General features: G+C 41.3%; 1 protein-coding gene across 1 annotated transcript in view; it reads left to right on the top strand.

Annotated features, from left to right (window-relative positions):
- Positions 1-6,704: 6,704 nt before the first annotated feature.
- The window catches only part of TRHDE (thyrotropin releasing hormone degrading enzyme), a 385,919-nt gene continuing 369,636 nt past the window's right edge, over positions 6,705-22,987 (top strand). Inside the window, exons 1-2 of the mRNA XM_029205012.1 lie at positions 6,705-7,709; positions 19,010-19,283. Coding sequence (XP_029060845.1) covers positions 6,799-7,709; positions 19,010-19,283 — 1,185 coding nt within the window. The 5' untranslated portion in view covers positions 6,705-6,798. The remainder of the gene's footprint in view (positions 7,710-19,009; positions 19,284-22,987) is intronic.

Here is a 22,987-nt window from a genome sequence, read left to right on the forward strand (position 1 = left end):
TTTATTATTAAATGGAAGAAAGGTGAATAAATGAGTGGAAAAGGGAAAAAAATTGGATTAGAAGATACATATGGAAGAAATAGAGCAGGATACTTTATGTCTTTATGTGACTTTAATAGCTATATAAGTGTACATTTGAAGCAGATACTTTTCATGGTTTGAAAGAGGTGAGGCACTATTCTAATCATGCAAGTTTGGATTGTCACATAAGCCCGGGTCAAAGATACATTTATTAATGCCTTCAAGAGGTAAGATTTCTAAGGCATATAAACTGCTTCTTCTGCAGAATGAAAATAAACTACAGTCAACCTCAACTACTTTGTTCTCAATCAAGGATGAATAATGCTCTCCTTTTTTATTTCTATCATTACTTTATAAAATTATAATTATTATTCTGCTCAGGGTCATACTACCTTTTCTCTGTTCATTTCATCTAATAAACACTCACATAGCAGTTACGTGCCAGGCACTGTACCCTCCAATGATGGGGGGAACCACAACTGTTTGATTCAGTGCTATATCTTCAGCACTCTGCCTGGAACTGACTTCATAAATTTATGCAGCAAATATCAATTATGCAGTTGGATTGTTTACATCTGGCTTACCTTTCAGGAAGTACTATGGCATAATGGTTAAGTGTACAGATGATGGAGTCTGAAATTCTGGCTCTACTAATTAAATGACTTTGGGCAGGGTATTTCATCTCTCTGAGCCTATGCTTCCTCACTTGTCAAATGGGGGAAATAATAGCATTGACCTGATGGGGTTATTTTCATGATTAAATAAGATGACATAAAGTGCTTAGACAAATACTTGATGCAAGGTAAGCCCTTGAAAAATCTTAGTTACTGTTGTTGTTATTATTATTATTTTCTTCCTGCCATATATATCTAGAAACATGGATTTGAACAACTTAAATTCATGGCAAAAACTATATTGGGTGTATATACTATTTCTATTTCTTGAGCTACTAGACAAATTGACTAGTTCATCAGAAACATCTCTGGAAAGTTACCCAGTTTCTATTCTGATTTTAGGATTTGGTTTATGTTATGTTTGTAGGTCTCATGAATTAACTGTAAACATTTCCATGATGCATTCTTTGCCTTTTTATGAAGCTTTCTTACTGAGATCATAAACCAAAAAGCCCACAGTGAACACTGAAGAGTTTTAACCTAGCATTAGAACCCCCAAATAACAATACAACTTTTTTGAGATCCTAATTCTCTCCTCTCTGGATATAACATTTAATTATAGAACTGGGAATAGTACTATGGATATTTGATTATGCTTTTCCTTATATTTGCTATCTAGAGAGGCCCTTTTTATGTTATAATACTTGTTCTGTTTTAGCATAATTATGAGACTTTACTAGGCCTAATAACATGTAGTAATACATTAATAGGTTAGGGAATGTTTTCCCTTTAAAACTTTATAATTTCACAGATTTTTATGTGAGAAAAGAAGACATAATCACATTTAGATATGATATCTATTCAGATATGATATCAATTCAGATTAATCTTTTTAAATAAACAGAAGTCAGATAACTAACAGTTAAATCAAGGTGTTAATTGTAGTTAGCAAACTGTAGACATTATGGAATTGTACTGTCCCAATTATGGCTAATTTTAAACAGTCCTCCTCTTTCCATCATTAAGATCTTGAGGAAGGTTCTATCTAGAAGGGTATTTCTTTTTTTGCGGTACGCGGGCCTCTCACTGCTGTGGCCTCTCCCGTTGCGGAGCACAGGCTCCGGACGCGCAGGCTCAGCGGCCATGGCTCACGGGCCCAGCCGCTCCACGGCATGTGGAATCTTCCCAGACCGGGGCACGAACCGTGTCCCCTGCATCCGCAGGCGGACTCTCAACCACTGCGCCACCAGGGAAGCCCTAGAAGGGTATTTCTTAATGTTACCCTGTAACGATGTCAACAGATGCAGTGGTCAAATGGTATGAAATTTTGAAATTATGTATCATAAAATATTAGAAGTGTGCAATATTGTGTTTCCCCAAATTAAAAATTTCATCAAGTTATTACCATCTCAAACTTCGAACTGCTTTTAGTGTCACAGGGCAGCACCACTTCAGCTGGTGAACAGAGATTCCCACCATTCACTGTCAGCATTGGTCTCCGATTGTGTGGGGTCTTCAGGGACACTTCCCTCTCATAAAATAGATCAGTCCTGTTTCCCCTGCCAGAGTAGCAGGGGCTGTTTTCTTTTCTCCATATGCTTTCGCTAGTACAGGGTATTTTTACAGAGTCTCTTTACCCATTAAACTTTGAGTTTTGAATTGATTTTTTTTGGCTTCTCAATGGAGAATATTAATTAAAAATCCCTGAGAGCATAAAGACACTGTTGTATTTATTAGCTTTGGAATTTCTTTTACAGAATTTGAGAACTGGAAGAGATCTCGGAGGTTACCTAGTCTATTTAACTTCTGTACATGAACCCATCAAGAAACGAGTCAGGTAAGTAGGTTAGGATAATGTAGGGAGGTGAGGGCAGATTTGTATCTAGTTCTTTCTCCTGAGCCAAGCTGTTTCTGAAAGTGAAGTGCTAATCACACTTGAAGGGGCTCAGTATAAAAGGACACTTCAGTTGTGCCTCTACCTACAAACCAGTGGGAAGAGAAAAAAAGCAGTTCAAGTGTAAACAATCAAAGAGTAAAGCCTCTGAAGCCAGCACATTCACTGAAAATAGTTCAGTTTGATTAGTCATAGGACTTAGGTGTAGATTTAATTAATAACTTCTGTTTGGCCTTATGGATATTAAACATTCAGACTCTTTTCACTTTTACAAGCATCTAAATCAAATATGGCCACAAAATGGCTTTAAACACATTTATTAGCTAAAGAAAATAATCATAAATTCTCCCAATAATAAACGTGTTTCTGAGAGGAGCATCAAGCACTTTGGAAAGTCTTACTCCCCTGCATGGCTCTAGCATTGACAAAGTCAGAGTGTCTCCAATTTAGTCATCTACACACTGAAGGCACCTTCTTTATAGGAATACTAGTGAATCATCTCTTTAAGATTTTTGTTAGGTACACCATCTGAAATTTTCCCTTTCTTTGTTTTGGTTTGAGGAGAGTAGAATAGACATTCTCTAAAAAATAAAATTAAAAAGTTATTATACCAAAGTACTTGCTTCTTAGAGGTACGTTATGTACTTTCAGAAATTAAGAAAAACTCACTGGGACCCTTCTGTAACATTGATATGAGAGGAAAAATATTTACCCACTTGACCTTGATATTGAGTTTATTGGCTAAAGTTGCATTTTAGGGGAATCAGTGTTTTAATAAGTTGTGTTCACTCCACTTAGGTCTCAAAAATAACCCATCCACTAATTTAATCATAGGCGGTAGAGACTTTACTAATTGGTAAATATATTTTAATTCTGAAGTCTTGGAGAGTTGCCTTGTAGAAATTTTCAAAAGTACACGGACAAAATACAAAGAAGAACAGAAAAAGCCTTCTTTGAATCTTTTCTTGACTAATATCATTTTACAGAAAGGTCTTAAAGATCCTTTAGTGGGTAACCTCTTCATTTAGGTAATGGTTCTCAGACTTCTGGGGGTGGTTCCAGATCCCTCTTATAATACAAGTGAGTTGAATCCATGGACTTTAGATCAATAATCCTGAACTGCTGGATTAGTACCCTAAGGTCAGAGAAGTTTGGTGAGCTGCGAAGAGTCACACAGCTCTTTTTGCCTGCCTATATTGTTTCCTGATTCTGTGAAAACAAACTAACAAACCTCGACTCCTCAACTCTTAAAATGCATACAGGCAGATACATATGGACAGCAAGAGCACAGAGATTTAAAAACAGAGCATAAAAAAGTAACTTGAACAGAATGTGGCATTTCCCTTGGTCTGTTGCTAACGGCCCACATACAACATGCTTAAGAAAAAAAAAAAACAAAAAAACAAAACACCCTGGCACTTCGTTTTATCATCATTTAAAAATGATTGAGGGTATATGCCCAGGAGTGGGATTGCTGGGTCATATGGTAGTTCTATTTTTAGTTTTTTAAGGAACCTCCATACTGTTCTCCATAGTGAGAGAACTATAGCTGTATAGCTGTATCAATTTACATTCCCACCAACAGTGCAGGAGGGTTCCCTTTTCTCCAAAAGACGCAGACGTAGAGAACAGACTTGAGGGCACAGGGGGGAAGGGGAAGCTGGGATGAAGTGAGAGAGTAGCATTGACATATATACACTACCAAATGTAAAATGGATGGCTAGTGGGAAGCTGCTGCATAGCATAAGGAGATCAACTCGATGCTTTGTGACGACCTAGAGGGATGGGATAGGAAGGGTGGGAAGGAGGCTTAAGAGGGAGGAGATATGGGGATATATATATATATATATATATACACACAACACATACATACATACATATACACATATAGCCGATTCACTTTGTTGTACAGCAGAAACTAACGCAACATTGTAAAGCATTTACACTCCAATAAAGATACGAAAAAAAATGATTCAAATGGACATTTAGAATGTATGGCATTGGGAGTGTATCCCATCTGGTGGTTGATGGTAAAGAGCTTGGGCTCTTGTCTTTGGTCATGCTTTTAAAGCCAAACACAGTACCTTAATGTATATTTTCAGGACTTCAAAGCTGGTGGCATTAAACATTCCTTTTTGTAAGAAAATAATTAGGGACATGATTTTCTTTTAATGCCTTCAGGATTTGAAGATGTGAAAGAAATGTGTAAAAAGGAATTACTTCATTCTCTTTTTATTCTGCACTTTTAAAAATTGACTCTGAAGCCCATCACATTTTGTTTCATTAAAAACTAGACTCCTGCCTGTGAGCTGTTACCTTTGGAGTGGCTGTTTTCTGAATATTGTTCCAATTAGAGTTCTTCACCCAAATTCTATAGGCTGGATATCCCATATACTCATACATACTCTGCACTATATTTAAAGCTTCTACAAACTTAGACAAGAATCCATAACCAGCCAATGGTATATGAATCTGTTTTGATGATCCTGCTGTCAGTGGTCACTTCCTATTGATAACTGTTCTAAAAAAGTTTAAACGATTTTCATGATAACACTGAAAACAGCAAAAAAAAAAACCAAAATAGAGGCTAGGTGAAGTGAAAAACTGACCACAGAATATACTTGTTCACTGCTCTCATTCTAAAGTAATGGGGCTCATGTCCTCAGCTTTTCTCAGTCTCAAGTTTGTGGTCCCGAATATTACACTTTAGGTATTAGATTTTAATCCTTTCCTCAATCTAAAAACAGGACTTTTTCGATGGGAAAAAAACTCGTCTCTTTTCTTTAGCCTTGACTTCCGGAGGATTCTAATGTTTCCTTGCTAACCCTTATTTTAATACTGCACACCTGGACACAGCACACAGTATCATATACGTAGTCAGGCTTGGGAGAATTTATTTCAATTTACACACAATCCTCCAAACCCTCTGGCGAGCTTGGTGTGAAACCTGAGACAGCTACGTCTCCCCAGCGGGATCTTCCTTTGCTTCTTGGCGTCAATAGCCAAAGGCTCCAACGATGCCTCCGGGGAAGCGCGGTGGGGCTAAAGAGTCCGGAAGAGGGGTGACTGCGGGGCTTGTTGCGTTGACGATTTACAGGGTACTTCTTGCACGCGGCTCAGCTACCCCCTCTGTGGCTGTGTGTGTCTGGTGTGACAGAGCGGAGAAAAGCTCTCTCATCTCCCAGCGCCTGCCTCTGCCGCTCAGCCGCTCTCCTCCCTCCCGTCTTCCCAGTCTCCTCGCGCTCTCTCGCTCGCTCCTTTGCCTTTCTCGGGGAGTTTCAGTCCCTGAATGCAGCCAGAGTAGCTCTGGCAAGCTAGACCCGGAACCTGTGTGTACACGCTCACGCACACACGCGCGCACACACGCACACTCACTCGCACACACGCACTCAGGTTCTCCCCACGGGGACACAGAGCAAACCCGGAGCTTCATCTACCTGAAGGGGATGGCCCGGCCGGACACTTCCTGCTCACTTGTCATCTCCGCAGGTCAGAGCAACGTCGGAACTAGGGAGGCTCGCTGTCCGCTGTGCAACCTCACGCTGTATGCCGCCACCTCTGCTTAAAGTGTCCAGGCTGGAGGAGAAGGCTTCTCCAGGTCAGATTTCCGGCGCAGCTCTGCGGCCCTGGGACTTCACTGGGCTGGTTCACCCCGGCTTCTTCCTCCCGGCCATCCTCTCGTCCCCGCCTGCGGGGTGCATGGCTCGGGCGCCTCCGCTGCTGCTGCCGTCGCCACTGCTGCTGCGAGCACATCCCACCCAGAGGACTGAACGCAGCCGCTGGAGTGGGGAGAGAAAGCGGCAGCCCTAACTTCCTTCTCCATCGCTCTCTGTACTTGCCAGCCGAGGACCCGCGGGAAGGCTCCCGCGGAAAGCCAGGCGAAAGCTCTGCGCAGGGGACTGCGAGCTAGAAGCCGCAGGCGCACAGGGGCGGGGGCAGCATGTGCCCCTGAGCCCGGCGCCCGCCGGAGAAGTAGCGCGCGTTGGGGCGAGCGAGACGCTTTCCAAGTTGGGCGCGTCCCAGAGCTCGCCGCCCCGCGCCTCCGCCGCCCGTGTCCGGAGAGAGGCGGGGCTGATGGGAGGCGCCGAGGTTGCTGTCGCCTACGGCCAGAGCCCGTCTTAAAAGAAGCCGGGCCAGTCTCCCCCTGGTACCAGCTGGCGTCGCGCCCTCCGCCCGCGTGCGCTCTCTGATGCCTGAACTGGCGGTGGCCGGGGTGGGTCCCCCGCGGGAGGTGCCGGAGGGGGCGGGGGAGGAGCAGGAGGCGGTGTGATGGCCCTGGACGGCGAGCGGGGGGAACAAGAGGAGGAGAAGAAAAAGAAGAAGAAGAAAAAGAAGAGGAAGAAGAAGAAGGAGGAGGAGGCGGCGGGGGCTAAGAAGAGCAGCTCACCCTTCGCGGCCACGATGGGGGAGAACGACGCCGCGCTGCGGGCCGGCGGCAGGGGCCTCTCGGACCCGTGGGCGGACTCCATGGGGGTGCGACCCCGCACCACCGAGCGCCACATCACTGTGCACAGGCGGCTAGTGCTGGCCTTCGCCGTGTCCATCGTGGCGCTGCTCGCGGTCACCATGCTCGCGGTGCTGCTCAGCTTGCGCTTCGACGAGTGTGGGGCGAGCTTACCGCCCGGCGCCGACGGCGGCCCCGCCGGCTTCCCAGCGCGCGGCAGCAACGAAAGCCTTCCGGGTTCGGCCCGGCGCAACCACCATGCTGGCGGAGACTCCTCGCAGCCCGGGGCAGGCGGGGAAGCCAACCCTGAGACCCCATCCGCCCGGCCGCCGTCGGACGAGGAGCGGCAGCAGTGGCAGCCGTGGACTCAACTGCGCCTGTCGGGCCACCTCAAGCCGCTGCACTACAATCTGATGCTCACCGCCTTCATGGAGAACTTCACCTTCTCCGGCGAGGTCAACGTGGAGATCTCGTGCCGGAACGCCACTCGCTACGTCGTGCTGCACGCCTCCCGTGTGGCGGTCGAGAAGGTGCAGGTGGCCGAGGACCGGGTAGCCGGGGCGGTCCCGGTGGCCGGCTTTTTCCTCTACCCGCCAACCCAGGTCTTGGTGGTGGTGCTGAATAGGACTCTGGACGCGCAGAGGAATTACAATCTGAAGATCATTTACAACGCCTTGATCGAGAACGAGCTCCTGGGCTTCTTCCGCAGCTCCTACGTGCTCCACGGGGAGAGAAGGTAAGGAGGGAGGCGGTGCCCGGCACCGCCCCACCCAGCCAGGTTGTTCGAAACCGCCGGGCAGCCGGCCCGGCTAGCTTCGGATACCCGGGAAGCGAGGGATGGGGGAAGGAAGGAAGGTGAGGTATGGCCATCACCCAGAACTCTCGGGGTCTCCCAGGTGCCTGGGCTCTCCCTGCGGCCAACTCCACAAACTCACTCACCACTCTCACCAGTGCCAAATGCCACTCCTCCTCTAGGCTGGGACCCCCTGCCCCATCAAAGTTCCTTAGCCAGCCTGGGGCACACAGCAACTTTTTTTTTTTTTATTAAGGGTAGTGTGTAATCTGAGCGAAGTCGGGCCAGGGTGACATCAAAAGCCTGCCTAGTTACCATCGAGGGAAAATTCGTGAGCCCCAGAGGCCAGGGCAGCGGCGCATCCCGGTTAGATGTCAGGACAGGGCAGGCAGGGCAAGATCCTCCCCTCCCCCACCATGCCCGTTTCTGGAAGCGCAGAGTATTGGATAGGCTCTGGCTCCATGAAGTTTTACAAAACTGGAAGTTGAGATTCTGGGCAGTAAGAGCCAGTCCCAGTGACAGAGTAAGGGGGCGGGGTGGGCTGGTGGTGGTGCTGGCGGCTGCCATGGCCAGTGCCAGCGAGAAATGTTCTTGCCTGTGCTGCCAGCTCTCTCCTAACACAGTGACTCCAGTTTGTTCACGAGTTACTGCCTCTGGAAATGGCTCCAGCGGTGAAAGGGGGAAAGCTAACCGTCAGTCTCAAATGCCTTCTTAGTGAGTGCCTTTGATGCTTTTTAGATTTGGGCAGTATTCTGTTTCTTTTTTTTTTTTTTTTTTTTTTTTTTTTTTGAGAGGCTGTGGGGCTTTCCATTGCTTGTTTAGAGCTTAGATTTCAGAGTCCAACAGAACTGGGTTCAAATCTCAGCTGCAACTCTACTTGTGGTGAAGGCTTGAGGAAGCTGATTAAGCTAAGTCACCAATTCCTGACAGTAACAGCTTCTAGTGCTTAATGAGCATCCTGTATTAACTCAATCTCACAAGAACCCCATGAGATAGATGCTGTCAACACTCCCTATTGTACAGATGGGGAAATGGAGGCACCAAGAAGTCGAGTAACTTGTAATATCGTGAGCCAGCAAAGCAGGTTTTAGGCTCAGGCAGTTTGGCTGCAGAACCTATACTTTTAGTTTTAACTTGGGGAAATAATAATAATATCCACATAGGATTGTTGCAGGTGTCCACGAGTAAATGCATTGAAAAGCACTTAACTCTGTACTTGGCACATAGAGTGCCCACTCATGTTATGAGTGTCCTGTGGTATAAGCTCTCAAGCATGTTGTTGAATGAATAAATAAGTGATTCTTGCTTTTTTGCCCTAGCCCATTGCATTTAAAATAACTTTGATTAATTAAATGGCTGTAGGGCCAGGGAATAACCAAAATGAACTTAAAAATGAAGTCAACAACCTTAGGAGTGGAGGCAGGTTGGAGATTAGTAATGATGCCACTGGCAGAGCCTCCCCTGTTCTCAAGAGAGTCTCACAACAGCAGAAAACTTGGGATCAGAGCGGTCCAGGGCTCCTGAGGTCAGCAGGTTTGGCAGTGGAGAGCTGGGACTCAAACTTTGGTTTTCTCATCCCTGGACCAGGGCTCATGATGTCTGGAAGCTCTCAGAAGAAGCTGATATAGTATAAGAGGCTAGGGAAATTTCAGTGTGTTATAAGAGAACACAAAAGTGTTAGTAGTCCTGTGGTGTAGCCTCATCTAAATAAATTGTCCAATGCTTTAGTGGTTGTATGATAATTAAAGTCTCCTGTAAGTGAACGTATAAATTACTCACTTTCAAACTCCTAAGATCAGATGTGGATAATTTAAACCCCCTCCCACCACTTTCTCTGACATATTCTAAAGAATACAGATTAAAAGGATTAAAAAGAAAATCCACGATCATATCAAATTTGGGGGAAAAGCATAGAAGGCACATTTGCATGTTATGTCAAAATGTCAGTAGTGGGAGTTGCATATCATTACTGATAAATCTTGCTGTGGTGAAATAAATACTTCCAGAAAGTCCTGTTTTTTGAGCCATGCCAAAATATATTTGGTGGAACTGAGCTTGTTTTGGTCAGTGCTTTCAAATGAACAGGACTCTTAAAAAGACCAGATGTTCCCGCTTGACCCATAACTGATTTCTTGTACCCTAGTGCATATTTGTATTCAAACTCTCTCGTTCAGTTTTCCCCAAAGATGGTTGAGAGTTTAACCCAGTGCACCTGTGGCTAAACTCTGCATCCCAATAGTTGTGCAGGATTTGCTGTTTCTGGAGATCCCAGGATGATTTTATTTCTAAATAGCCTCTTAGAGAAAGTACTTGTTCCTCTTTTTTCCCCTTCATTCCAAAAGGACATAAATGCAAACTCTAAATTTTCATTTGATTAGTGATTACGTATCTTGGTCTTTAGTTAGTCAGAATTTTTGCCAATTTATCAGATAATTTCTGGAATGAAAATATTTAATCTGACAATGGGGAGTCACAATGAGCAACCTGAAATATTTAAAAAGATCAATACTACCATTCAGTCTACCTTACTTAGTCTATGTGGAAACAACTTGTTAATAATCAATCTGATTCTTTGACTCACTCCTCAGAGGTCTGAGAGATGTACTTTGGGTCAGGCAGGAAAATTAGACTTCACTATGTGCTGTATGCCTTTGACCCTTCGAAGGTTCCCTGGTTTTGTTCTACAGGGAAGACTTACCTCTCCTGGTTCCCATATTACAATAAATGTTGGAAGACAAGCTCCCGGTTAGAAGACTAAGGCTTCTCCACTTGAGGCACATCTTTTATTCTCAGTTAATCATTTGGTTAAAGGGAAATTCACCACTTGTTGAATATTAAAAATAATTCTCTTAAATTTGAAATGCTTACACACAGCAGAGTAAATTACAGAGTAAATTACCTCTGTTAGGCAGAATATATACTCCCTTTTCCCTCAGGTAGGTGGGCAGCAGGCAGATGCGGAGGGTGTGTATTCATGCCATAATATCCTATAGTAGAATATGCTTGCTTAGAATTAGGCAAAGTCTTCATTTACCTGAAGTAATTGTCACTTTGGGGCAGCCAGATGGCGAGCATACCCATGTTCAAAGTAGGGTACCTTAATTTAGATCCAGATGGCCGGATTGAAAGAGGAAATTTACCCAAAGTAAATGAACATTTTATTCACTTTCAAAAGGGAGACTGTTTTTCTGTGACAAACTTTGGGTCTGTGACATGCCACAGTGACAGAAGACAGGATGAAAAAAGGAGGTCTTTTTCTGTCAAGGGTTATTTAGAGAGAAACCATGATCTCCAAGTAAAATGAGAAGATAAAATTGTGGTTCTCAAAGAGAATTGCCAAAAACTCCTTTGCAAAAATCTTGTGGAGAGCATAGAGGATTTTATGGGTAGTCATTGATCATTTGTGGTATTAGCATACATGGTTTGGTGCCTTATACTTTTTCTGGAGTGAATTAATAATCATGGTATTTAATAAAAACAAGAAAACCACCATGTTGTTTTTATGTTGAAAGCAGCCCCATTTCTCCACTTACTCTGCTGAGGAGATATCTTTACATGAGCAAGTTGAAGTAAATGGCTTTTTGCCCCTCTAAAGAGGGCTCGGAACTGAAAAATCTGGGAGAATGGTTTGTTTCTTTGAAAACTTTTTATATGATTCCTTAATGGACTTAGCTCATTGTTTTCTTGTCACTGCACACATAACCATATGGCCAAACTGAGTCCAGTGTTGGATTTTGGTCACAATTCAAAATGCCACCAGTAAACTAAATCTAGAAATTTTGGGGGAAAGAAAGTTTTGACCATTTAATAATCACTTATTCAGGGAGGAAAATCCATACATTTGGTGTTTGTCTTGCTGTGCTTTTGATCACCTTGGATAGTAATAGAGTATACCTTATTTCTGAAAGAGTTAAATTAATTTGCCTCTGTTTTTATTTATTCAAAACAACTCTAAACAGGGCCTATATGCTCTGGATCTCTTTCAAGCAAAGATAGACCTGTGACTGGTTTCCCTGTGTTGGATTTGCATAACATATCTATTTCCTCAAATCAGTTTTTGCCACCGTGTATGTGGTTGGGCTGGAGACAACAGTACAGGGCAACAGTTTAGGTTTGCTTGAGGATCATGATGACATTTGATGATGACATAAAGATATTTGTCTCTTTAAGAATAAGACTCACTTCTTTAAGCATGGCTGTAAAGAATGGTATAAAAGGAGTGAAGAAGAAATAGTCTACCTTTAACGCGTAAGTGTTTGACAGTCTGTAAAGAAGGGCATCCCTCTGTAGCCCCAGGCTCATCCTCCTACCCACCAGCCATGATCATCACCTTATCTTCCTTTTAATTCTTTGTGTGTCCTTTATACCCTTTCAAACTTACAGTAGTGGCTGGGTTCTTCCAGAGTTTCTCAAAGACCCATGCAGTCCTGCTTTTTGCCACTAGAGAGTGGCTGCTCTCTCCAACAGAATTTTGCTACATAGGATTTGAGAGAATATGAAGACGCAAAACACTTCTTGCCCTTCCCAGTTCTTTGGACAACCTGAAATGATTCACAGACAGGCACAGCTGGATGCTGGTGAGTGGGCTGTGAGAGTGAAATAAGACTGACAAGGTCTTACTGAGTGGGGCTGAATTGAGGTGGAGGGTCCCAGGCTCCTCACTCCTGCCCTCCTTGCCTCCAGGTGTGCCTTTTCAGTCTCTGAATAAACAAGGGGCCCCAGGGTTTAAGGAGCTCTGGCGGCAACAGTTGTGCAGGGACAGGGGAGAATGGATTCCTCCCAGTGCAGACCTGTGTTGATTTGCTGGGTGAAGTTTTAGTTTAAGTATTCGGATGTTTCCTCATGACTACACACTCAAAAAAAAAGAATCATAGGATGGAAAAAGAATGAAGTTGTAAAATTGCCACTGTCGGTTACTTTTTATCTCTTTAAGAATAAGTGAGCCACTTTTAGTTGTGTTGCTGGGTGGAAAGGTGTGTGTGTGTGTGTGTGTGTGTGTGTGTGTGTGTGTGTATGTTCAGGGACTCTGGAACCAGACTGCCTCGATTTATGTCTTGACTCTGCTGTTTATTAGCTTTATGACCTTGGCCAAGTTTCCTAAATGTTCTGCGTCTGGTATTCTTATCTGGAAAATGAGGATAATGATGTCCTCTTTCATGGGGTTATTTGTGAGGATTACATGAGTAAAGTAATAAAGCACTTAGAATGGTGTCTGACAACTAGTAAGCACGTTTGTGGGTATGAAATACGATTATACTATTACATGACTGGACATCTACCCTTAGAGCTGGTACAAGGTCATTTAGGCTCAATGTTTTTGCCTTAGGTTTCCCCTTACTAGCAAGACAGTGGGAAATGGTCACTGTGGACATCCCTTCCTCTGCTGTTTGTTTTGCCCCCCTAAGCAGAGTTCAAAAGATGGGGGAGAGGAAGCAGCAGAGCCCTTCCACAGTGAAGAAGGAAGAGAAGAGAAAGGCTGTGGTATTTCACAGCTAGAGAAGCTCCATGCTTGGTCCAGACACTGAGATGGAGAGGATTGAGGGAGTGGGAAGAGTGTGTGAAACAAAAGGAACTCACAACTCTGATTATGGCCCTGCTCTCTGTCAGCAAACCAGCTACCAAAGGGTCAGGAGGGTGCCTTCCTTGTCACTGGAAGCTAGTACAGGAAAAGAAAAGCTCCAAGTACCAAGGGAAAGGCACATCAGTTGTTAGATACTGTTTTCAAGACTTTGTGAGTTCCACCAGTAGTAGTACTTTATAATACTTAGATAATACTTTTTCTCTTTCCACTATTAAAGAAATGAATCGCAGACACTAGTTTATTTATTCTTATGAAAACCTAATATTATGGCACAAGAAAGTAATTTTAGTGCATTCGTAATACTCTTCATCAATGGTGATCAAGTACTCAGTGCTCATTTTCGATAACAGTATTTAGTGTATAAAAATGAAAACAATTATGAATTTTATGCTCTGTTTTTATAACACGATTATTCACATGTGCACCACTTCCTACATACATTTTGCTGGCATTATTGCATTATGTTTTTAGTTTACTAGAATGGTTATTTAAAAAACAATAGACTACGTGCTTGCTTATAGCACTGAATATTCAGCAGGAACACTTCTCTTCTGAAATGGCAGAGTTTTACTGACTCACTGAAGTACATAAAAACACAGAGTCTAAACAACGACCCATTTTGGCTTAAAATGTTTTGTCATTGAGTAATAATTTGCATTTTGATTAACAACCTTAACTTTAAATGGGATGTGTAACTTCCATGATCCTGTAACTTTGTTCAGTTCCTGGAAACAGTTGAATAGTAGCTGGATGATCCACTGGATCACTTCTTTCGATCTTGGGAGTTTTTATTACCAATTTTAAACTATTGCAACCGTAGGCAAATTGCAGTTGCGATACAAGCAAGTTCAAAGAGCATTTTTAACTATGCTCTTTGTGTGGTCTGCATAGATGTGGTCAAAATGGAAACTTTTCAAAAACACCTTGCCATTTTTGAGGTTCTCTTGGTTTTGGTGGGCTCCGCAATGAAACATGAATCAATCTGAATACTAGCAGTGTTATGCAAATGTTTGTTTCTTCTGCATATTTTAACCTGATGAAAAGGCAAACTGAAAATAATGGAACAGAAATTGTATCATATACTGTAATTTGTTGGCAATATCAACCAACGTTAATGCATTACTTCTGCTGAATCTTATAATGACTTGACACAAGTAGCTTGCCTAGTTGAACTTCTGCAGAAATAAGAAGAAATCAATTCTCTGTATCCTTAAGAGGCAACATAGAGCTTTAAGCTCTACGTCTTAGCTCAACCAAAATGTCAAATAGACAAGTTGTTAAGAAATCAAGTAATTTATTTTAGATGGAAGAGCATTAAAATACATGTATATTATTCATATTTTTCTAGTTATGCTAAAGTGACATTCTTGGAATAACACTTCCAGGATGTCACTTTTGGAGGTGGAATGTTTTTATGATAATAGAGGGATTCCTTAAAAGATACAAATGATTTTGTTTGAGAAAAAGCAGGAGAAAAGTAGACAACAAAATGCTCTTCCCCATTACCTTCAGCCTCCTACTGTTTTATTTTATTTCTTGCTGTATTTACATAGGTATTTCACATCCTTGTTCTATATTAAAATGTTCTCTATTTTGAATTAATTTTTTGTATTTTTTTCTACCTGGTGTACTGCTACCACCTCAAACTCCACCTGAAATTTGCTCAGAAACCAAACTCATTATTTTCTGCTCCGAATCCCTTTCGCTAGAGGTCTCTGGCGTTTCTACTAACGGTAAGCAGGAAAGCAGTCTCACTTCCGCCGGTTGAAGGCAACCATAAAATATACGCAGCGAAGACAAGATTATGTTTCTGAAATCCAACAGACACTGTTGCCTGTTGGGGACACTGAGCCTGAAACTGGCTCTCTTTGTTAGAAAAGAGACTATCAAGGGTGAGAGAGGTAGGTGTTCGAGGTAGACGGCAACACTGGGCTCCGAGAAAATCGGAACCTGGAAGAGAGCAGACAGGGTGCGAACTTCATAAGTGAAGCAAAACTTTTTTAAAGGTTTATTTCTGTGCTACCAGTAGTCAATTGGCTCACTTCTCCAATGTGTCTGTGACCCGTACTACCCAGGAATTTACGCTTCCTCCTCCATAAAGCCTTCCTTCAGTTCTTAAGACTGGTGGTTCTCAGCGGGGTCAGTTCTGCCTCCCAGGGGACATCTGCAATGTCCGGAGACGTTTCAGTTGTCACAGCGGGAGAGAGGGGGTGCTACTGGCATCTAGTGGTAGAAGCCAGGGATGCCGCTAAGCACAAGATGGCCCCGACAAAGAATAGTTATCCACCCTCGTATGTCAGTAGTGTCGAGAATTCTACCACTGAATCACCAATACTTAACATTAAAAAAAAAAAGTCAGTAGTGCCAAGGTTGAGAAACCTTGCTTTGGAAGATGTAATTTCTTCATGCATTTTCCCTCGTTGTCATGGCTTTTTGTACGATACCTGTTTAGGCATATGTTTTATTTATTTTATTGGAGTATAAACTCTTTGAGGGAAGGAAGCACATCTATTTATCATTTTCTCCACAGCGTTGAACACTCAAAAATGGTGACTAAGAAAAGCAAATGCGTTATAATAGATATTGTAGCAAAAAGCCATTTAGCAGTAACGTAATTTAATATTTTAAAAACATCTCATCAAATTCAGGGAATATTTTATTTTAAATTTTTGTTCAGTTATAGGATCTCAAGCTTGGAAAAGACCCTAAGTGTAATCTAGTCCAACTGCTCTTGTTTCCAGGGGGCTTGTTTTGATTTGCTAAATACTGAATTGAAATTCAATTGCAATCGTCCTCAGGTGCCAGACTGTGAAATTGGTATTTCCTCATTTAGACATTATCAAATATATGTGGCCCTCAGTGCATAGATATATACTGTGTGTAGGAATTCATTAAGAATATTAATTGCAGGAAAAGTCACTAGATGATCTTTATAGTTCCTTTCAACTCTGAGAATCAGCTATTTAAATTGCTAGCCTTACTAACATATTTACTTAGTATATGAGGCAAAAAGAGACTTGAGCACAGCATGATTCTTCTGCATAAATATTTGGTTTATTAATTTCTCATTAGCCCAGAGGTATTTAGATCTTCTACATCTAATAAATTCCTACCCTTTAATTACTTAATACCAAAGACACCTTTGATTTTTTACTTAATGGCTAATACATTCTAAGTACAGCCTCTCTGTTGAACTCTTGCAGAACTTTCCCCTAGTATTATTAGTTGTGTCTTATGTATTATATATATTTCCCTTTTCAGGTAGATTGCAAAGGCCTTAAGGACAAAAATGGTTATATCTTTAAAAAAAAAAAAATCCTACCACACACGTAATAGAGTGAAAATCACACATAGCAGACAATATCTATTTGCTCAGTGACTGGAATTGGATTTCTCAGGTACTTGAAAGTTAAAAGGGAACACTTTTCCTCATATATTAAATTCCATAGGTATCTTTTAAATAGCCTCAGTAAAGAAATATAAAGCTCAGTGGACATTTTAATAAGAAAGATAAGATTCAAGCACATATGTAAGACAAAAGCACGTGCAAATTGTAAATGGGTGCACCTTAATTAAAAGCTACTGACACTCCGTTAAGCAAGAACTATATTACTATCAGTAGAAAATAGGAAAAATATTACCAAGATGCTGGCAAGTTTGGAAAGAAGAACCTTTATTACCAATAGTCAAATTAAAACATTGTTTATAAATTATGGCTAAAGATTAATTTTACTGTTTTTGAAATAAAATTACCTTTTACTCATACACAGAAAATGTGAATTCTAGACCCAGCTTTGCGCTAATTGCCTGTGTAACTTTGGAGAAATCACTTAACCCTACTGGAACTACTTTTTCATTTTAGGAATTTATGAGAGCTGGACAGTTTGTTTCTAAGATTGCTTCCAACTTTAACCTTATATTTTTCTGAAGATTTATAGTTAAAACTTCTTTCCTGTACATTACCCCATTTTATCATCTCGACAGTTTTGTAAGGGAGGCCTAGAAAATATTATTGTCCTTCTACTAATGAAAAAATAGACTCAGGTAGTTAAGTGATTTATCCAAGCCTGGTATGCAGCAGCCCAGTACTATTTCAAGATAATTCTCAATTCCCCTCTCTCAGAATAAATATACAATTAATCTTGAAAATGTCTTATTTTTCTTTGTTTCAAAACTAAACTTTTAAAAAGCAAGCCCTCAATAATGCACGTAAGCTTCATAATTTTAAAAAAGTATAAACATTTACATTTCATGGTTTGAGCCAGGGATAGCCAGTAGGATTCAATACACATGTCAACACCTACTGATTGGTAGTAACTGCCTGAAGTGCTGTGCTGAGAGTAATTTTAAGGCCAAGTTTTGGCTCAGCGGGAAAGTGTGCCATGTGAGATTAACCATGAACACTGTGGATGATGGAGAGGGGAGGGGTGGCAGAACTACTATGGGGGAAAGAGCCTTTTAAAGAAATGACTTGTAGCACTCAGTAATGTTTTATGAAGGGTCTGTTATTGACTTATGTCCAGTTTTAACTAGTATCATTTTAAAAGTTTAATTAATTTATGTCATGAATGTTTTTGTAAATAATGGCCCCATTTTTAAGTTAAAAGTGTGTCCTTCTTCAAGTACTTAGTTTGAGTGTTTTGATTTGTAACCATAACAGTGAAAGAATGTAGAGGGTGCTTCTGGAGTTATGCAACTTTGCAGCTTGATCTGAAAACTTGAGGGCATTAAATATTTTATATATATATGTGCACACATTGATGTATTTATTATATAGATATTTATTAGTTAATTTACTTTATTATATTAACACATAATAACATATAATTTATATAGTAAATATATATCATGGGTGGTAAAAACCAACGGTATCTGGATTATTCTATGTAAATGTATATTATAGCACTCCAAGAAAGGTTGAAGATATTGTGAATCAGTGGCTGCTGCTTATTAACTGCCTTCTGGGTGCTGTTCATCTATTCACAGTGATAGGTGCTTTACATCCCCTTTTCCATTCTACTAAGCTTTACAATGCTTTTTAAGTTAGGCATGATTATTTCCTTTTAAGCAATGAACATGTACACCTTAGGGAAATTTAGTAATCATCCAAGATGATTCGGCTAAGAAATGTTGTGGAGCCAGAATGCAGACCAAGTTTTGTCAGATTTCAAAATGCTTTTCCTTAACAAAATCAGGCCATTTGAGACTGAGATTTGAGGACATAGATGTTTCTCAATGATGGTCTATGCCCTACTTGTATCTGATGACAAGTTTTGGATTTTGATTTCGTTGTCTTTACTGATTGTACAGTTTCGGAGAGGAGACTGAGGCATACCAGAAAGGAGAACCATTATTTTCCAGTACTTGCCAATATGATGATGAGTTGTTTTTCTGTAAAGTGTAATATTTTGTCTGATAAGCATGGCTCTGGGTTTAGAGAATTTCCTTTAGTTGAGACAAAAGTTCCTTGAAGAATTTTCATTGTTGGGGAAATATGTATGAAGTATGCTTCCATGCTATTCATGCACTTAAGTTTGATACAGAAAAAAACTGTCTCGTAATTTTGCTAAAGCATATTATTTTATAAGCAGAAGCATATAAAGTGGTTATAACTTAACTCAAGCCACAAATGTAATTGAGAATGTCATTTTCTTTTTTCCAGGTTCCTTGGCGTTACTCAGTTTTCGCCTACACATGCCAGAAAGGCATTTCCTTGTTTTGATGAGCCAATCTACAAGGCTACTTTCAAAATCAGCATCAAGCATCAAGCAACCTATTTATCTTTATCCAATATGCCGGTGGAAACTTCCGTGTTTGAGGAAGATGGATGGGTTACGGATCACTTTTCACAGACCCCTCTCATGTCCACGTATTATTTAGCCTGGGCAATTTGCAACTTCACATACAGAGAAACTACCACCAAGACCGGGGTTGTAGTAAGTATTTCAAGCTTAATGTTGTTTCTGGATAATGTACACTGATTTCTGGATTAACAATGAATCATTTCTATTCTCTTCACAACTTACATAGCTGAATTCTTTCCTTAATCCTTGGAAGGAAAATTATCTTCCTGGTTTCAGAGTCAGAGAGGAGCTTCTCTTCTATACCCAGCCCTCTTATTACTTTAATCACCTCCCCACCCCTGCCATTCCTGTCCTTCTTCATCGCTTGAGTATCTCTGGAACAACTATTGTCTGTTATGGGAAATTGCCTCTTTTTATTTACATGATGGTAAAGCTTCTTTTTACTGTAAAATATTTCAAATATACAGAAAATGTGGAGAATAATATAATAAACTTCTACTAGCCAGCCCTATAGAATCTAAACATTTTACCATCTTTGCTCCAGTCTAATTTGTTTTTTGAGAAAGTAAAGCATATTGGATAGAGTTGAAGCCCTCTTTGGACACCTGCCTGATCTCATTGCCTTGCTTCCTACCTCCTGCCTTGCCCTGAATTTGGATTTTGCCATTTCCATGCACCTTATCACACAATTATTAAGTATATTATTAATTATTAAGTATAAATCTATTTACAATACATTCCATGCTTTAAAATTTCATATAAGTGGTTTTATATTATAGATATCATTCTGCAAGTTTATTTTATTTTTTGCTTAAAATTTTGTTTTTGTGGTTTATCTGAATAGAATGGTTGAGTGAATATATCAAAATTTGTCATCCTCCTATAAATGAACATTTTAATTTTTTTCTGATTTTCATTGATTAACAACAATGCTCAGTGAACATTTTTGTACATAAGTTCTTCTGCCAGTGTGCTAGAATTTCTGTAAGGTACAAAGCTTCTTTTAGCCCATAGTATGCAAGTGTATAGAAATATGTACTTAGAGAAGGGTGATATAAGGGAAGCCTAGAGAATTCACTCTCTGTATTAAATTTATAACAAGAATCAGTTGGATTCTTTAGGATCATTAACATTTATAACAGCATGGTGTTCTAGGCACTTTTTACATGTTACTGTATTGCGTTAGTCAGATTAAGTCAGGTCATGCCTCTTAAGAACTTTCTCCTCATTTCAATGGCCTACACAATAAATATGCATTTATTTTAATTTTCATGTCAATCCTAAAGCAAGGTATTATAATTCCATTTTTCCAAGTGAATAAAGTAAATTTAGATTTAAAGAGATGAAGTAACTTTACCAGAGTAAAAAGTAAGCCAGTGGTAGGGCTGCAAGAAAAACTTCTATTCATCTGATCCCAAATTTGGTACTCTACCCACTCTGCCCCCCTCCCCATGCCCTAGGAGCTCTGTTTCACCATTTCACCTGTGTGTCGATATGAGAATTCAGGTAATGATTCTGTCCATCCGGTGGCCATCATATTTGGTGTTGCTCAAACATAACAGAAGAAGTGTACAGAAATCTATATTCTTATTTTGTAGGAAGTTCATAGCTCCATAACAGCCTAAATATTGAATAATGGGTTTGGCTAAATAAATTCTTCTCACCGTTACTTTCAATTTACATCACTGTGGAACCCATTTAAAAAATAAAATCTGCCTGCATACAAAATTAATGCCATTATTAAAGAACTGTGTATAGTGAATTAATCTACATAATCATTAAAACAGTACCTTAAATGCTGGCTGTAGAAGGCTAGAGAAAAGATATTTTACTCTTTTGGACTTCTTATTTGGTATGTTGAATTCCTCTGATGTTTGTTGATGTCTCCTATGGATACTTCAAGGCTATACGTGTTGGACCATACACAGAAAATGACATATCATTCCCTTATACATCTTCAAAAGTTGATGACTGACTACTTGATGTGGGTCTGTTAGGAGCATAGGGTACATTGGAAGTGTTTTTCCTAGTATGATTTCTTTAAAATATCCTAAAACTATTCTCAGCTGTATACAATTATGCTTGTTGCTAAGTGATCCATATTTAAAACCAGGACACACCCTAATTATTTAGATGTGACTTTTATTAGAGTTAAGAATTCAAGAATTCAAGTAATTAGTAAACATTAAAAAATTCCTACTTATTTTTATGTGGAAAAGATAAAACATGCTACCAGAGAACATTGGAAGGTCAACTGAAATAAAAATTTGCTCTACAATCTAAAAATACTAAGAATAGTAAAAAGGAAAATAAAATTGCCACTGGGAACCCTTGTTTATCAACTGTGGAACTAAAGTATAAAACCTGGTTTTCTGGGGAGACCTTCAAGATGGCAGAGGAGCAAGACGTGGAGATCACCTACCTCCCCACAAATACATCAGAAATACATCTACATGTGGAACAACTCCTACAGAACACCAACTGAACGCTGGCAGAAGACCTCAGACTTCCCAAAAGGCAAGAAACTGCCCTCGTACCTGGGTAGGGCAAAAGAAAAAAGGAAAAACAGACAAAAGAATAGGGACGGGACCTGCACCTCTGGGAGGGAGCTGTGAAGGAGGAAAGGTTTCCACACACTGGGAATCCCCTTCTTCGGCGGAGACGGGGGGTGGCAGAGGGGGGAAGCTTTGGAGCCACGGAGGTGAGTGCAGCGACAGGGGTGCGGAGGGCAAAGCAGAGAGATTCCCACACAGAGGATCGGTGCTGACCAGCACCAGCCTGAGAGGCTTGTCTGTTCACCCACCTGGACGGGTGGGAGCTGGGAGCTGAGGCTCAGGCTTCGGAGGTCAGATCCCAGGGAGAGGACTGGGGTTGGCTGCGTGAACACAGCCTGATGGGGGCTAGTATGCCACAGCTAGCCGGGAGGGAGTCCGGGAAAAAGTCTGGACCTGCCTAAGAGGCAAGAGACCATTGTTTCAGGATGCGTGAGGAGAGGGGATTCAGAGCACCGCCTAAACGAGCTCCAGAGACGGGCGCAAGCCACAGCTATCAGCACAGACCCCAGAGACGGGCATGAGATGCTAAGGCTGCTGCTTCAGCCACCAAGAAGCCTGTGTGCGAGCACAGGTCACTATCCACACCTCCCCTCCTGGGAGCCTGTTCAGCCCGCCACTGCCAGGGTCCCATGATCCAGGGACAACTTCCCCCGGAGAATGCACGGGACCTCAGGCTGTTGCAATGTCATGCTGGCCTCTGCCGCCGCAGGCTCGCCCCGCATTCTGTTCCCCTTCCTCCCCCCAGCCTGAGTGAGCCGGAGCCCCCAATCAGCGGCTCCTTTAACCCCGTACTGTCTGAGGGAAGAACAGATGCCCTCAGGCGACCTACATGCAGAGGCGGGGCCAAATCCAAAGCTGAACCCCAGCAGCTGTGCGAACAAACAAGAGAAAGGGAAATGTCTTCCAGCAGCCTTAGGAGCAGCGGATTAAAGCTCCACAATCAATTTGATGTGCCCTGCATCTGTGGAATACCTGAATAGGCAACGAATCATCCCAAAATTGAGGCGGTGGACTTTGGGAGCAACTGTTGACTTGGGGTTTGCTTTCTGCATCTAATTTGTTTGTGGTTTTATGTTTATCTTAGTTTAGTATTTAGAGTTTACTATCATAGGTAGATTTGTTTATTGATTTGGTTGCTCTCTTCCTTTTTTTTAAATATATATATAGATATATATATATTTTTTCCTTTTTCTCTTTTTGTGAGTGTGTATGTGTGTGCTGCTTTGTGTGATTTTGTCTGTATAGCTTTGCTTTTTTTTTTTTTTTTTTTTTTTTTTTTTT

Source organism: Monodon monoceros, unplaced genomic scaffold (assembly GCF_005190385.1).
Source record: "Monodon monoceros isolate NGI ecotype Baffin Bay Population unplaced genomic scaffold, NGI_Narwhal_1 Super_Scaffold_6, whole genome shotgun sequence".
In the NCBI taxonomy this organism is placed as follows: domain Eukaryota; kingdom Metazoa; phylum Chordata; class Mammalia; order Artiodactyla; family Monodontidae; genus Monodon; species Monodon monoceros.